The sequence below is a fragment of the Sarcophilus harrisii genome, chromosome 1 (genome assembly GCF_902635505.1).
Source record: "Sarcophilus harrisii chromosome 1, mSarHar1.11, whole genome shotgun sequence".
In the NCBI taxonomy this organism is placed as follows: domain Eukaryota; kingdom Metazoa; phylum Chordata; class Mammalia; order Dasyuromorphia; family Dasyuridae; genus Sarcophilus; species Sarcophilus harrisii.
Genome location: NC_045426.1, coordinates 454,146,824 through 454,164,987, shown reverse-complemented (window position 1 = coordinate 454,164,987; position 18,164 = coordinate 454,146,824). Strand labels below are relative to the sequence as shown.

The 18,164-nt window shown below is 33.8% G+C and overlaps 1 protein-coding gene across 5 annotated transcripts in view; it reads right to left on the bottom strand.

Annotated features, from left to right (window-relative positions):
- Nucleotides 1–14,160: 14,160 nt before the first annotated feature.
- Nucleotides 14,161–18,164, bottom strand: part of MYBL1 (MYB proto-oncogene like 1) — a 63,155-nt gene continuing 59,151 nt past the window's right edge. For 3 of the 5 annotated variants that reach the window (XM_031946329.1, XM_031946327.1, XM_031946328.1), the window contains exon 16: nt 14,161–16,915. In XM_031946329.1, the coding sequence (XP_031802189.1) occupies nt 16,787–16,915 (129 nt within the window). In that variant the 3' untranslated portion in view covers nt 14,161–16,786. The remainder of the gene's footprint in view (nt 16,916–18,164) is intronic. The other 2 variants (XM_031946330.1, XM_031946331.1) reach the window with 1 other exon arrangement.

The following is an 18,164-nucleotide window of genomic DNA, read 5'->3' as shown; positions in this document are numbered from 1 at the left end:
AATCGGGAAGACTTCTCTTCCTGAGAAATCTGGCCGTAGAAACTTATTAGCTGTGTGACCCTGGATAAGTCACTAAATCTTGTTTGCCTCAGTTCCCCGTCTGTAAAATGAACTGGAGAAAGAAATGACAAACCACTCCATTATCTCTGCCAAGAAATCCCAAATGGGGTGATCAAAATGTGTTCATGGCTGAAAATGACTGAACAACAATAAAAAAAAAAAAAAAAAAACAGACTTTACTATCTGCCCTGACACTAACCCCTAAGGACTTCTTGGCTTTATCATCATAACTGAACTCTTCGCCCCCATATATGCTAGAATGGGAGTTCTGAAAGCAAGGACTGTTTTGATATTGTATGTGTATTCTCAGCACTTATAGTGTTTAGAATATAGTGAACACTTAATAAATACTTTTCTACTCCATTTCTTATGGGAAAGCCTGTAAAAGGGAATGTTTTTATGACAGGGTCTAGGAACTAGGAGAGTTTGATTGCAGTGTAGGGTGTATGAGGAGAGATGATATAAGATATCTAGGAAAAATAGATTGGAGACAAAATGTGAAGGGTTTTCAAGGCAAAATGTATGAATTTCTATTTTGCAGAGATAAAGACAGCTGGGAGTCACTGTTGGTCAATAAGCATTTATTAAGTATTTACCATGTGTCAGGAATTGCTGCAAAATGCTGGGGATATACATAAGAGGGAAAAAAAAAAACAAACCTCTGTTCTGCTTTCAGGGAGTTCACACTCTAAAAGGAGAGACAGCTTATAAAACAAAGAGATACACAGATCCAAAATAAGTAAATGGAAAGCAATCTGAGAAGGGGAAACATTAGCCGGTAGGAAACTGGGAAAGACTTTCTGCATTAAGTAGAATTTGATCTGAGACTTGAAGAAAATAATGGAAACTAAGAGGAGCAAGTGAATGGAGTAGAACATTCAAAGTTGGGGGGAGCCACTGCAAAGAAACTGGAAGTAAAGTATAATGTTTGAAGAATTTCTACTAGTTCTGAAATGCAAAATACATGTTCTTGTTTATTGTTTGTTTGTTTGTCATATTCCACGCTTTGTGAACCTACTTGGGGTTTTCTTGACAGAGATCTTGGAATGATTTGCCATTTCTTCCTCCAGCTCATTTTACAGATAAGGAACCTAAAGGCAAACAGGGATAAGTGACTTCTCCAGGGACACACAGCTAGTAAGTAACTAAAGTTATATTTGAATTCAGGAAAATTAGTCTTCTTGATTCCAGGACCAGTGCTTTATCCATTGCAACACCTAGCTGCCCTGCTTGGCACATAGTAGGCACTTAATAAAAATAATTGACTGACCAATGTTTGTCCAACAAGTTAAATGGAGTCGCATTCAAGAAGGCAAATTCAACCTCATAGCTATCATTGAGATTTGTTAGAACAAAACCCATGATACATGATTCAGGAATATTGCTACCTGGACAGAAATAATAATAACACTTGGGGTTCTGTATTATTATCCAAACAATACAGTGACCTAATTCCTTTTTTTGTTGTTGTTGATCTAGACAAGTGTTGTGATTTGGTTTTGTGATATCTTTATATGTTCCTGTAGCTTTTACAGAAGCTATTAATTTTCTTGAGCTGGTTTTGATTTCAGTGCCTTCTTTCAGGAGAGAGTAAATGGAAATCTCAAAAAGGAGAAAATTAAACTAGGAAATGAAAGATAGAATTGCACTGAATCAGGCGGTAATAGCTGACATCTGATGATATAATTACACAGCAGAGAGCTATCTGTCTCCTGGCTTCTTCTTGTCTCTAAATGCTTATGTAGTATGCTATCACATATAGAACTTTGTGCTTATTATCAAGAATCAGTCATGATTTGTCATTTAAAATTTCTCTCTGGATGGGGAGGAGGGAGTATAGAGAGGGGAAAAAGTAGGGTGAGCCAGGGAGCAGGGGAAAATACCAAAACCCTTTGTTTTTCCAGTTGTTCATACAATTTCTGTGCTTGCCAAGACTTTAGATGAAAAACTGCTGACTTGCTTCATTTTACCCACAGACCCTACAAAGACATCACCATTATTTCAATGGCCTCCACTTCATAGTGCTGAAAGCTGCCATAATTTTATACTTTTAATCATGTAAAATCAATCTCCTTATCTGCTCAAAAAGAATTGAGAGATGAGTACCATTTGTGTTGCTCTGCCAAGTATCTTCAGGGCAGCACTGAGTTTCCCAGCATGTTTGCTTCACTTTGGATCACACCGAATAACAAACAGCCTTTTCAGGTACACATTCAACATAAGGAAAGGACTACAAATTACAGCACCTTTTCATTTTAACATTGACCAAGTCCTTGAAGAACTGGCATCCAGTTTACTCAAATAGCTTGCCTGATACAGGAGATGATCTCTATTCCTCTAAGCATCCCCAAATCCAAAGCCATTCTATATTATCCTGTGTTGGGATACATATGTGTTCCTGCTAGAATCATGTAGCTTAAAAAAAAATTAGCACTGGAAGAAATTATCTCACATCCCATTTTCCCGAGAAGGAAATGCCCATCTGCATGAACATGTAAAAAAATTTCTCAAAGACACAAATCTCTTGAAAACATAGGTATAAATGAATTTTTCCTTAAAATAAGATGCATCTACCTAAAACCATTGGCAAAATATGCATTAAGGATAAAGCTAGAAGCTTGTCTGATAAAATCAAAAGTGAAGCAAAGATAGCCATTATTATCCATATTATTTGATATTGTAATATCAATAGCTGATAGCAGCTCTTTTTCTGGTAGGAAAGAACTGGGCATTGAAGAGATATCTGTCCATCAATTGGGGAATGATTAAACAAGTAGTGGTGTATAGTTATGATGGAATATTACTGTGCTGTAAGAAATGATTAACTGGTTGATTTTGGAAAAACATAGAAAGATTTGCATGAAATAATGAAGAATTAAAAGAACAGAACCAAGAGAATGTTGGATACAGTAACAGCAATATTGTTTGAAAAAAATCTGTGAACAGATAAGCTATTCTGCATATATTCAAATGAACTACAAAGAACCTATGAAGGAGGAAGCTATCCATGTCCAGAGAAAGAACTGATAATTTGAAGTATGCATAGTGTCATTTCATTTTGGGGGGGTGGGGCGAGGAGAGGAATCCCTGTCTCTAGTATGGGGATGGGAGGGAGGAAGGGAGATGTTATAGAACTCAAAAGAACTTAAATTAAAAATTTTAAATACATCAAAAAAATTACCTAACAGTAGGGGCTGAGAAAGGCATACCTTTTTTTTATATATAATCATTCTATATGTTTGTTTTGCTTGATTGTGTTTATTGGTTATGAATTGTTTGGTTATTTCCTCCTTTCTCTCTATTAATTATGAGGAGGAAATGAAGGAAAGAGAATTTATAAATAATGATTCCAAAAAAAGAGAGGGTTATTGTAACATGTTTTAAATGTACAGAAGGCAACAAGAAAGAGCAAAGAGTTTAGAAAGTAAAATGTAAAACTTTTGATATACTGTTTGTGTGGGTGTGTGTAAATGGAGATTAATGTTTCATATAGAATCCTTATTTTGGTGTTCTTCTGTATATGTGGAATTGCTCTCTCTCTTTTTGGGGGTACTTAAATGAGGCTATGTAATGGGCCAGATTTCTGGAAAAATATACTTGAAACAAGAATTCTTACAACAAGGTGTTAACTCAGTGGAATTGATAAGACAATGGTTATCTAGTTTAGCATGGTGATTAATAGTTCTCAAGTTCAGTATGATTGAATTAATCTAACAACAAATAATGGTTCCCTAGTTATATAATGATTGGCTTATACTCAGTATGATGAATAGATTTCATTGTAATAGAGTATTTAAGAGGTCAGAGTCAGATCTAGAGACACACTTGGAGACAGACTCAGAGAAGACAGAGGACTAGAGACTGGAGCACAAGCTTTCAGACTGAGACAGACTTCAAGACAGAGCCCATCATCGTGGTGGTCCTCCTGCTTCTTCCACAGAAACCAAGACACATTCTGGAGGACCTCCAGAAATCTAGTTGAGCCCCAGGTGAAGGAGACAGTCTGTATAGGAGACAATAAAGACTTTTGGACTTTATCCCTAGCTATTCTTGTGGTGATTACTTGGCTGAAATGAAGGCTGGTCCAAAGACCTCCAGAAAGCTAACCAGAACATTACAAGAATATAAAAATAAAAATGTAAAAATAACCAAAATCTGTAGTTTAGTGTCTGAATTCATTTTGGCAGCTCACTAGAATTAAAATAATGATTCTACTTTCTACAATTAAATCATCCTGGAAAAAAAAAAGTTGTCTTTTCAAGTGCCTTAAGTCTAGAGAATATAATTTTTCATATTTGTATACCCAGTGCCAACATACAGCTTTGATACACTGTGTTAAATGTTTGCTAATCTGAATTAAATTAGGTTTTTTTCCCTACTATTTCCCTTTCTTCTACAATACCTGTAAAACAGTGAATTAGAATTAGCCTTAACAGAATGCTAATAATCATTATCAAATGCAGTCATCAGTATAATCAACATTGCAGTGTATGATGGTTGGATTCATGGAAATTCGAGACTTTGTGTTCTCAGTTTGGGTTTTTCCCTGAAGTCTTGTAAGGCCCAATTCCATTCAATAAACATTTTATTAAGTGATGAGTATGTATCAGGCACTGTTTTAGGTGCTGAGAATATAAAAATTTTTTTAAAAGTAATCATTTTTTCTATTAAGGAATTTCTATTCTAAAAAGGATATAACATGAACATAGAGAAGAAAACAGCAACATTTCCAGGAGGGAGAGGAAGAAGAGGAATTCTATTAAAAACAACTGGGAGAATAAGGAAAGACTACTTGAAGGAGGACACACCTGAGCTGAATTTGAATTTTTAATCCCCCAATCTCATCTTTCTGTCCCTCTTCATAGATGACTTCATCTTGTACTTTTTCGAGAAAATTGAGACCATGATTGATGGCTCCCTCATCTTTCCAACTCTGTAATATAAAATTTCTCCACATTGTCACTTATCCTTTACTCATTTGTTCCAGTCTCTGAAGAAGTGGTCTTTTTCCTTGCCAAGGCCAACTATGATTATCCCACTGCATTCCAACAGCTCTTTCCTTACTGTCTATAAATATCACAGAATCAATGAGTATGGATCTTAAAGGTCATCTAACCTGAGCAACTTTTTTTCTATTTTATTTTTCTCCCGAGTACTCCTACATCACTAATTATCTGTGGACATTTTACTTGAATGTCCCCTTGGCATTTCATTTTCAATATATCTGAAATGATACTCATTCTCCCCCCCCCCCCCCACTAAACCTGCCCCTCCTCCAAAAATTCTACTATCAATCATCCTCCAAATCACTCTCTCTTTTTTTGCCTCTTTTCTTTTCTTTTCTCTCCTTCACTTCTGCACCCATCCAATCAATTGCCTTTTCTTGTCAATTCTACCTCCAAAACATCTTTTAAATATGCAGAAGCTCCTTCTCATGAGATGAGAAGTTTGAAACAGCCATGGAAGGGATCAAGATAAGATTCAATATGGGAATAAAGGATTGTTTTACATTAGTGAAAGCCCAATTGAGATTAGTTACTGTAATGTGAATATTTAGTGGACCTCAGAAAATCATAGTTGTACAACATTCTCCAAAGAAGTCAGCAGTCCAAGAGTAGGAACAAAGGATACAGGTGATAAGGGTAATCCAGATCTGGGAATTGGAAGTAGATTAATTTTAAAAGATAAGGAGGCAATGGGAAAGAATATAACAAGATCTTGAATATCATAATTGAAGAGGAAATTAAGGCCAGAGCAAGAGTAAGAGATTGAGAAACCAGGGAGTATTGGAAAGATAGGACAAGATGAAGTATTGATTACTAGGGAGTAAAATTATCTGGTATTCATTTATACAAACTTTGTATTTGTTGTATTTAACTCTACTTCATTTTCCTCCACTGAAGAAATTTTAATTAAGCTTCTTGAGAAAAAGACTGTATTTACTTTTTTGTTTTTGTATTCAATCATGCAATAGTATAAGAAATATTCAGAAAGAGAATTTGTATCTATTATTCACTCTAGTATCTAGAGCTAGGTGTTTGCACCCTTGTGGATGATAGTCTCTTCTGTTTATTCACTGCCATTACTTTCATTTTCTATTTAAATTACAAGATAAAGATCTTTTATATCTTTTTTTTTTATTTAATAGCCTTTTATTTACAGGATATATACATGGGTAACTTTACAGCATTAACAATTGCCAAACCTCTTGTTCCAATTTTTCACCTCTTACCCCCCCACCCCCTCCCCTAAATGGCAGGATGACCAGTAGATGTTAAATATATTAAAATATAACTTAGATACACAATAAGTATACATGACCAAAACATTATTTTGCTGTACAAAAGATCTTTTATATCTTAAAAAAAAGCCCTTATCCAACATTTCTGACTGTATTCCTTCATAATTATTGTAACTTAAAAAAAAAAAAAGCAATGCTAAGAAACTTTATTTTTTGATGTTTCTGCCAATAGGAGAAAAAAAGTTAGGAACCTCTCCTTGGTCAATGGGGAATAAGGATTATAAAAAGATGGAGAAGGTGAACAGAAGGGCTATTAATAAATTTTCAGGCTGTAGCTGTGAGCAGTCTCAGATGGATTTGCTCTAAAAGCCAGCATGTCTACTGAACAAAAGCCTATAAATGTGTTTATTTCATGCCCCACTGAATGAACATACTGCTTATGGCTGACCTCTGGTGGGTCTATTATTCATCATGGGGATTTACCAACCTCTATTGAATTGTTCTTTACCAATCACTATAGGGAAATCCAATGCAGAACAACATACAGAGTACTTTCTCCATATCTTTGAGAAGCCAGCAAGAATCTTGTTAAAAAAGAAGTCATATTTATATAGCATTTTATATCTACCTTTCAAAAATCCTTAGAGGCAAATAGTACCAATATTATGATCTCAGTTTAACAGATGAGTAAGCTGATGATCAGAGAAGTTAAAAGTGATGTGTCTAAAGTCATACAGCATCTAAATATCCAAGAACAAGAACTCCTACTTAAAACCAATACTATATCCACTCTACCGGTAAATGTGTCAATAGCAGAAAGATACATAGTACAATCAATGAAAATTACATTAAAGTGATTCATTATCATCTGCTTTATCAATGTAAAGACAATAAAGCCATTCCATTTAACTTGAAAGTGAAACTTTCTTTGTATGTTTCTGCATGAACTATTTATTTTCCTTTTTATAACTTATAACTTAACAGTAATAAATACTAATTAATTTTTAAAAATTCATTCATTCACTAAGTCCTACTGTCTCCCAGTTGTAAATTTCATTCCCAAAGATTTCTACAAGCTATTTCCAGGCAACACTTTGGCCACAAAAGGAGTGTACAATCCTCTACAGAAGTAAATATTAATATGAAAAAATATCAGAGAAAGTTCTAAAAGTCAAATCTAAAATGTATTTGTCAGTATTTTTCCTAAGTGACTGATGAAAAAGCTTGATATTCATATTAGTATCACTTGAGCTTTAGACATCTTCATTTCACACCTACACGAATAGATGTGTACATAAAAAAGTGAACCTATAATCCTTGACGAAGTGTTAAAACCTCATCAGGAAAGGGGGGAAAGGAAGGACTCATCAGTAATAAAGATTTTTTCAGATGCATATGATTGATTATAACAACATTAAATAAAAACAAAATCAACTAATCTTGCTTTGCCACTATTTAAATAAGTTGTTACTATTAAAAATTATTTCAATATGTCAAATGTTAAAATAAACTATCATTCATTCCCTGAGTTTCCAAAGGGTTTCTTTGTGCCTTCATTTCCATCCATTTTTCCTGCATTCATAGTATATATTCTCTTCTAGTTCAGCATTTTTTCCTTTACATTATTGCAGAGAAGGTTTTGTTTTTCATGACCTTAATTACTAACAAGCATAAATATTTAATTATAAAAAATATAAAAAGAGGATTATATATGAAATTAAGAACTTTGTAATTAAAAGCAAAGAAGAGCAAAACATGTTAAGCAGCTATCATTCACTATCTATTTAACCAATATACCCATTATTATTATTTTGTATTTTAAAACAATTATTTGGGACAACCAAATAGTGCAGTGGATGGAGTCAGGAAGAATCATCTTCCTGAGTTCAAATCCAGCCTCAGACACTTGATAATTGTGTGTTTCTGAGCAAATAAACATAATTCTGTTTGCCTTCAGTTCATCATTTTAAAATGAGCTGCAGAAGGAAATGGGAAATCACTCCAGAATCTTTGCCAAGAAATCTCTAAATAGGGTCACAAAGAGTTGAAGGCTACTGAAATGATTGAGCAACAATAAAAACCTACTATTGACCCTCCTTTTATCTGGATGGAGCTTCTCCAACAGCTCACTCCCCTACTGGGGCATGTCTTTCCCTTTCCAAGCAACTAGAGTTCCCCAACCAGACTCCTTGGGAATGTGGTTTGTTTTTCTAAACTTTGCACAACATAAAGCTCTTCTCAAAAAAAGGTGAAGGGAAAATGTCAGCCCTTTGCTACCATAAAAAAGTATCCTAAATTAACTCCAAATCCTATATTTAGACAAACATTTCATCTTTCTAGAACAAGGAACATTCTCTCATCTTCAGGTTTGATTTAAAAGCATTTAATAAAATGCACACAGCTTTGCCTTTCTGTTGTTCAACAGTTCAATCACATTTCACAAAATTATAGTTTTAGACAAGGAAAGGGACTTATAAGTAATTGACCCCAGCCCCTTCACATTATAAATAAAGAACTTGAGGTCTAGACAGATTGTAACTTGCCCAGGGTTACATAATCAGTAACTGAAGCAGAATTCAAACCCACATCTCCTTTCTTCCTAGTCCAAAGATCTATTCACTAACAAAATAAACATTTGGAACAAATTAACAAAGGTGAATGCTTCCTGAGCTCAGAGAGAGAGTGAGAAGAGGAGAGTGTGTATGTGAGAGAGAGGGGGGAAAGAGAAAAAGGAGAGGAGAGACAGAGACAGACAGACACAGAGACAGAGAGACAGAGAGAGAGAGAGAGAAAAAAACAGAGAAAAAGAAACAGAGGGATGGAGACAGAGATAGAGATAGAAACAGAGAGACAGACACAGACAGAGACACACACAAAGAGACAGAGACAGAGACACACAGAGAAAAAGAGACAGTGAGACAGAGGAAAACAGAGAGACAGAGAGAGAGAAAAATAGAGAGAAAGATAAAGAGAGAAAGAAAGAGAGAAGAGAAAGAAAGTGAAAAGAGGAAAGAAAGAGAAAAAGGGAGGAAAAGAGAGATGGAGGGAGGGAGGGAAGAAGAGGGAAAGGAAGAGGGTAACTTAGAAATATCTAAATGACTCAATGACACATTTTCCTCTATCCAGGGAAAGCAAAAGAAGTCAATAGTTTCTTTTTTCAATTCTAAACTGGAACCAGAAGCTAAGAACACCATTAGCACACCATTCATAACCTACCTGTTGACCTGTCTGTTCTTCATGGCTCCACATATATGTCTCATGCTCACTATAGTATCAGTATACTTTTCTTCCATGTTGGCTCCTTCACTTACACAACTTCTGCCTTCTACCTACAGGCTATTTACCTTAAGATAGAGATCAATGGAATTCTGTAGTTTTCCCTGAGTCAAAGTCCCAAAATTCCTTGGATCTTAAATAATATTAGGAAGAGAACCGCCTGCTAACATCTATCCTCACCCTGTGGCCCTTTTGACCTAACTCTAAAATGAGGGTTAGATTTCAGTTTAAGGAGCTCTTAACACTATTATGGGTACATTATCATGTAATGATTTTGCTGGTTGTGATTTCATTCTGTATCAGCTCACATACAGTTTTCCCAAATTTTTTTGAGGCCTTCATATTCATCACTTCTAATTGTAGGATATATACTATAATCAATCAAGTATTTATTAAGTGACAAGCATTGTGTTATTGAGCATTGAAGATAAAACATGAAATGTGCCTTCAAGGAGCTTACACTCCAATGGGGAGACAATACGCACAAATATAGATACATGTAAGATACATACAGAGTAGAGATGTAACCACTTAGGAGGGGAAGGCACTAGCAACTGTGGGGCCCAGGGAAAGCCTCATGCAAAAGATGTCACAAACTGAGGCTTAAAAGAAACCAGGCATTTCAAGAAGTGAAGAGGGACAGCAATAAGGTCACTTTAATTGGACCACAGAGTGTATGAAGGAGAGTAATTTATAAGGAGACTAAAAAGATAGGAAAGGATCAAATTGTGAAGTGTTTGCCAAACAAGAGTTCAAATTTGATTCTAGAACAGGGACCCACTAGAGTTTATTGAGTAAATAACAATATAGCTAGAACTGAGTTTTCAAAGAATCACTTGTAGCTTTTTGGAGAATTAATGTGAATAGAGAGACCTGAGACAGGCCAATTAGGATATTATTGCAATAATAGCACAGGAAAATGTGCTAACTTGAGTTATGACTATGAAAGTGACAGGAGAGAACTGTAAGAGATATTCTGGAAGCAAAAACAAAAAGATCAGCTAATCCTTGGATATCCTTTGAGTAAGGCGTTAAGAATGGTATCAAAGCGAGAACTTGAATAGCTTTGACAGAAGTAGGGAAGTTCAGAATAGTAGTGGGTGCAGCAGATTTTGAGTCTGAGATACTGATGGTACACTAGTTTGAAATGTTTGATAGTTGATGATATGGAACTAGGGAGAAAGATTTAGGGCTGAATTTTTAGACTCTGAAATCATGCAGAAGATGATCGTTGAAACCAGAAGAGCTAACAAGTTCACTAGCCTGGAGAGTATAGAGAGAAGACAGAGCTTTGGGGAATACTCACAATTTGTGCATATGACATGGCCACCAAACAAAAGATTTTAAGGGATACAGAAAGATAGGAGAGAAATGTCACAAAAACCCAAAGAGGAGAAAATATGGGGAGAAGGTGGTCAGTACTAACAAAATAAAGAATGAAGATTGAAAAGACATCATCAGATCTGGCAATTAAGAAATCACTGACAATTTAGAGAGAGCAATTACTGATGGGTGATGGGGTCAGAAACCAAACTACAGAAGATAGAGAAAAGCAAGAAGAGGAAACAGACAAATAAGTCTTCAATCTAGATAGAACTTGTTCAGTTATTTCCCACATAATGGATACTATGTCTTTGCTGCAACAAAAGGTTTATTATTTTATATATGTAGGTTGCTTCGGCCTCTTTGAGTATGTCTAAAAATACTATTGCTAAGTCATAGGGCATATACAATTAGTTACAAAATGTTTTCCAGAATAATCGGTCAATTCATAGCCATACCAAAGGCTCATAAAGGACTCTCCAAATTTCTTTATATTCCTATCTGATTTAATTGCATTTTAGAACCATATTCTGTATTAATTTACTGCAATTTAACTCTTAAGCTATTGCTGGATATTTAAATTGCTTCCAGTTTTTTTTTTCCTTTTAGAAAATACTTTCAGAAATATCTCCCAACATTTTAATAGATGGATTATTGTATTAATGCGATTTTTGTAACTTTGGCTGCAAACTATGGGCTTGTTCTCCAAAAAGACTTTACTAGTTTGGAATTCTGCTAGCAATTAAATGTGCCTATTTCTACATAATTCTGTCCAAACTGAATTTAATTGCTTCTAATTATTTTTGTCAAGTTGACAGGTTTAAGATAATACTTCAAAATTGTCAATTTACATCTGTAATGTCTAAACATTTTTTAAAATTAACAATTTGTGTTTGCATTCCTAAAATATCCTTCAACCACTTTTAAATACTGGGGACTAGACAATGAATTTTAAATATCAAGCTTTTTTTTTTTTTTGGTCATTTTTCCAGAGACTTGGGGTTTTTTTGATAGTTTTTATTATAAAGAAAACATTTATTTTTATATGATCAAGCACATGTATTGTGCCCTTGATTTTTTTTTTACTTAATAAAGGTTATTTTCTATTCACAATTGAAATAAATGTAGTTATACTTTCTTCCATCTTTTAATATTTTTTGCATATTTCGGTATATTTTATTGTAATTGGAATTCATTATAAAACATTAAATGTCTATTTTTTTCATTTATAATTTTGATTTGAATGTTAAAAGAAATTTGAATGTATAATTTGTTAACTTTTGGTACTAACACTTCATGTTAACTGTTCTTTCTGAAAATACAGTCCTTCTGATTATATCAACCCATTTTTTCATTTTCTTATTTGGAGAAGATTATAACTTTTTACTTTGCTCATTTTGTAGCAATGCCTTTATTGTTGATGTTTTCACTAAAGTTGTCATATTGAGTGTTGAAATCACCAAGACTGGTGATTATCTTGCATTGCCATTATTCTTTCTTATATTAAGCTGTCAAATTGACATAAAAATAGATTTGTTCTATTTCTTTTCACTTCATTTTGTATCAACCTTTTCTATCAATAATTTTACAGTTTGAATGATACTTTATTAATCAGTCTAACACCCTTGCTGTATTTTGAACTTTTGAGTTCAACTTCAAGTTTTAGTTGATTCAGTTTTCCTTATTACATTGTAGAAGAAATACCTGTGATGACAGCTTTTTTGTATGGTGGTCAGTCATAATGTGGCAATGTAACATTTGATGAAATAAAGAATAGAGAGCTAGAATGAGAACATAAAAATTAAATAGTTCAGAAATCAGCTACAGCTTAAAACACAGATTATACAAAAAAAAAATTTAGCAGGGGAAAATTAAAAAGCATTCAATTAGCATTGTCTTTCTATACAGTTCTTTTCCAGAGTTAAAAAAAAATACCTAATTTTGGATTTGTGGGGAAATTAGAAAATTTTAAGGAAATGTCCCTGATCAAGAGAGCTAGAAATATTAATTCTATAGAAGAAAGCATGTCATGACCCTCACACTGACGATTAAACCTTTGACAGGCAGAAACAATATGATTTTGATTCAGTAATTCCTGATTACATGTGAATTTCATGACTTTCCTCAGAACTCAGGCATCTATGAATAACATCATTTAGTGGGTCTAATTTCTACTATTATTTCAAAGTTGTTGCCTATCCATCATTTATACCACTTTTTGCACGCCCCTTTTCTGTCCACTATGTACCTACTCATAGCCATTTCAATTACCCACAATTTTGATTCTTACGAGACTGTGATATTCCAAGATTTAAGTTATATGGTATTTATGATACTATTGATGATAATGTTTGCTCTCCTAGAGCAAAATTCTCATTAAGTTTAGATGAAATCTCATTACCAGTAGATAGCTCATGTCTTTTTTTAACAAGCAAAAAAACAAAACAAAACTGAGATGTTACACAGTGGAAAGTTGCATTGAAATGAGAATATCTGCTTGGTTGACAAATTACATCATCGTTCCCTCCCACCAAGGTTTGAACCAAGCAGGAGTGCTATGTTAAAACTAATTTCATAGGCCTGGAGAGGCCTACATGAACTGATGCTAAGTGAAATGAGAAGAACCAGATCATTGTACATGGCAACAATAAGATTATACGATGATCAATTCTGGTGGACGTGGCTCACCTCAACAATGAGAGGTTTCAAACCAATTCCACTTGCTCAGTGACGAAGAGAGCCATCTACACTCAGAGAGAGAACTGTGGGAACAGAGGATGGAACACAACATAGCATTCTTATCTCTCTGTTGTTATTTGCTTGAATTTTGTTTTCTTTCTGTTTTTCTTTTCCTTTTTTCTTGATCTGATTTTTCTTGGGCAGCAAGATAACTATATAAATATGTAAACATGTATTGGATTTAACATGTATTTCAACATATGTAACATGTATTGAACTACCTGCCAGCTAGGGAAGGGATTGGGGGGAAAGAGGGGAAAATTCGGAACAAAAGGTTTTGCAAGGGTCAATGTTGGAAAAATTACCCATGCATATGCTTTGTAAATAAAAGAATAAAGAAATTTATAAAGAAAAAAACTGATTTCATGCTGAATTGATATGCAATATATTATTCCATAAATGGTTGTTGTGATCAATTATGGTTATGTCCTAAAGAAGAGTCAGAAAATTAAAAATGTCTTTAGTGAAGCCAATATCATCACACACAAAAGAATAATTCATCAAACAAAAGAAAATTTCAAGTCAGCTTGTACACAGATGTTTTATTTTGGATGTTAACAAAAATCAGCATTGTACCCAAGATTCTCTTACAAAAGATTCTTTTACAATTACAATTGTAATTGTTGTACATTAATGTCAAAACCCAAAGGCAAGATGGAATATTTTATATGCATAGCCCATTTCCACACAAGTTTGGCTGCTACATGTATATCTAAGTTGTTTAGAACATCTTGAAAAATTATAATGCACACATATATACAGAACAGTAAAAAGGTGACTTAAAATATCTGACATGTTAAATATTGACATCTTCTTGCAAAAGCAACAAAAGCAGTTAGCTAAAGGGCTCAACCAATACCAACTCTAATATATACTATGTACAGTAAACCTTGGTTTATAAAATCTGGAATACATTAACATTTTGGATTAATGTTCAAGAAAAAGAAATCTTATATTTTCTTTTAAAAAGCCGATCTTTCTAGATGATAGACTTTGGTGATGTGAGACTATGTGCACCCATATTAGCTATGGTCTTCAAAGAGAAAAAAAAAAAAATCAATCCACTGCCCATTATGTGCCACTGGCTCATTTTAAATAAAATGACACTTTGTAATTCTGCTGTATCAATTTGTTTTTCATAGTGTAACTTCTGCAGGAAGTCCATTAATTATCAAGGAATTAACACCCCCAATAAACATTTGCTAACAAAGTCCAAACTGGTTGTTCTATTTGATATCAATAAGGCATAATTTTAATACTGTATATTTTCTGCACTTCTCACTACAGTATACAAAAACTGGGAGGGCCAACATGACTCAAGATTTAAATAGTTTGAGATCCTTTTAGGTCTACTGCACAGTAGCTACAAATTCAAACTTTTGATATTTCAATTCCTATCTAACAGATGACAGACATGGAACTGTTGCTTTTTTCTTTTAAGCCACTGTAATATTTTCATGTTTAGAAAGATAACCAAAGCTCAACCTTTGGGATTTGAGAGTATCAGTTCAGCAAGAATTTTCCTGGTAATGTTTGATCCCATAAAGGTAACTTGAGAACCTGCCATCATTTGATTTTATCTCTACACACAGTGCATATGGTGGTCGCTCTTTCCGTCTCTCATAGCAGCAAGCTGATTCTGCTATTCTCTATAGCAGCACACTTCAGGAGTGGAGAGGGAGAGAGTGTGTTAATTATAAATAACTAAAACTACAGTGTACAATTCTATTTACCTGTCAGTGTAAATTGACAGCACACCATTATACTCTGCAAGGAATTAACTACATAAAATCTCTACAACAAAAGCAAACCAAGACATTCCTTCAAAAAGAAATAAAATAAGTGCAAATACCTAAAATAGGCAACTGAAGCAACTGTTGTAACCTGTAGAGAAACACAAAAGTTTTATAAAAGGACAAAAGTTTTTCCTGTATAAATAAGAGAATAATATTTGCTCTATTTTTGAAATGCTAAGTAAATATTATAAACTTCTAAGTGCAGATAAGACTTGGTTAGGGACCATGGTGCTATGTTGTGTTTTAACAAAATAAAATGCTCAATTTTAAAACACATGTACAAATTATTATGCTAATTTACATGACCCCCAGATATAATTAAAAAAGAAAAAGTTAAATTATAATTTAGTAAAAATTTTGTAATAACTACTTTATAACCAACATGATTTAAAGGGCATAGTGCAATATTTAGGTAGATGTGACATACAGCATAGAATTTGTATTCTTTGCAGGCTATAACTTATTGCTGTTTCAAACTTCAAGGTCCAAACTTGTCCTTAATATAGCTGTTAAACAGGAAACAACATTGACTTCTAGACACCCTGTATACATATAAATATCTACATTTAAGCTTTAAAATGAAAATAAATTATAAAAACAGACTCCTTTCCAATTTACAAAGTTTTCCTGCCCCTACATACTGTACAATACATTCAACAAAGCTCTCAGCTCTTCTGAGATATATGAAGAAAATACTGACTCTGTACTAAAAATGAAAAAACCCTTTATTAAACCCATCTTATTTCTAGTACCAATTTCAAATAAATATATTTAACACTGTAGTTAATTTCACTGTTTTTGAAGAATACAAAAAAACTAGTAGTGCAACTTTCTACCCTTCTTTTATGTTTCTTTCCATTGTGTTTCTTAATACATAGTAGAACAGAGTGCTACATAAGCAAATAAGCACGTAAGCCAAAGTACTTTCATTAACTATGCATGCTCTCCCATACACAGGTCATGTGGCTTCAGAAATCATTAAGTACTTATAACCTACTCTACAACAAAATTGCAGCATCAAGAGAGCATCGAAGTAGACAACATTTTATGGAAACGAAATGTGGAAAATTTGCTATTAAAATACTTATTCATGTTCTAATATGCTGCTTTTCTTAATGTTCTTTAAAAACAATTTTTAAGATCGCTTAAAATACTGCAAGATTGTTCTGATAACCCCTTACTAAAATGATTTAGCTTTTAGCCTGCCTGATATTTATTTAAAAGATGTGAAAAATTTTAAGGCCATCTTAAAAATGTTTAAAAACAATTCATTGACAAATTTCACTACACTTGAATTTAGTGCAGAATACATAGTAAAGAAATGGCATGCTTTCCACAGCTATCTTGACAATTACAGTATTAATGCCCTGGAAGTGCTGCTTGCTGCCGTATATGTGCTCAGGTATCTTCTTGCTTGTTCTGTCATTATAAGTTGATCTTCAGTCTTTCCATAAACCACTGCCTCCCATTCACAATTGGACTAAAATGAGAAACACATATGACAATAAAGTTAAAATTTGCCACAATAAACATAGCTATACTAATTCAGAATTTTAGGTTTAAAAGTAAATTCGCTCATTGTCAGTCAAATTTATAGTTCCCTTGGAGGGAAGGGAAATTTCAGGATGCTGGTTTCCTAGTAATTAAGCTTGAGTGTGAAGAGCAAACTTCAGCAATTCCTTTTCAGGCTTTATTGTGTTGAAGTTTGTAAGAAAAGGATGAGCAAACAGAGAGTATGAGATTAAGAAATTTATTTAAAATACAATGGATTTTTTGCATAACAATTCATAAAGAATAGCACAAAGTTCATATTTTACTTATTAGAATATAGAGTATCATACTAGTATGAATTTTTGCAACAGAGGTATCCCTGAAAAAAATATGGATAAATTACATTTCTGCATTGAAAAATTTAAAATGCACTGAGCTTGCTATCTAAAATAACCATATGTGAATCCTTTTATAAAGCTAATAATTACCTCTTAGTTCATCTGTTTTATATATCCAGACTTCCATATACTGAGTAGCCAAATTTATGCTTCAAATGGCCATTTGCATATTACCAACAACAAAATTCTCCCAAATGCTTCCAAAAATAAGTTTAACTAATATTATGACCCAAAGTAACTCCTGGACATCGTGACAGGATATACCATATTGTAAATGTCATTCCTTAGAAATGTTTAAGTATCTAAAAGGATGCCATTTCTTCATCCTCTCAGGCATGAAAAGAAACTTCTCTCTTCAGTGCCCTCTCACATTTTCCAATGTGTATCGTACCTACAAGACAATGCTCTAGCCTAGATCTGCAGCTGTACTACAGTTGCTCTGCAGCTGGGAAAGGGGTTTTGTTGTGTGACCTGCCTTCCAGAAGCTCACAGGCATTCACTGCTCAAGCAGAACAATCATGTGTAGCAACGGGGTTGCTGGGACAGCCCCCAACCACACATCCTTTCAGGGCTGCATTTGTTATAGAAGGATGGGTGCCAAAAACACAGGCATGAATTTAGTGTACCATCAGTCAAAGAAGCTTGAAAACCACTAGTGTAGAGTCTTTGTTACATCTCAAATTGTTTAACCTACACACACAGATTTGTAAATGACAGATTCTCTTTTTGAAACCCAGATTTAAACTGAATTGTAAAATAGCAGTCAGTGCATCCTTCAGTGACTATTATATTGGTTGAAGTCTAGAAAGAAAAGAATTCACGACCAGTAGGACCAAGTTG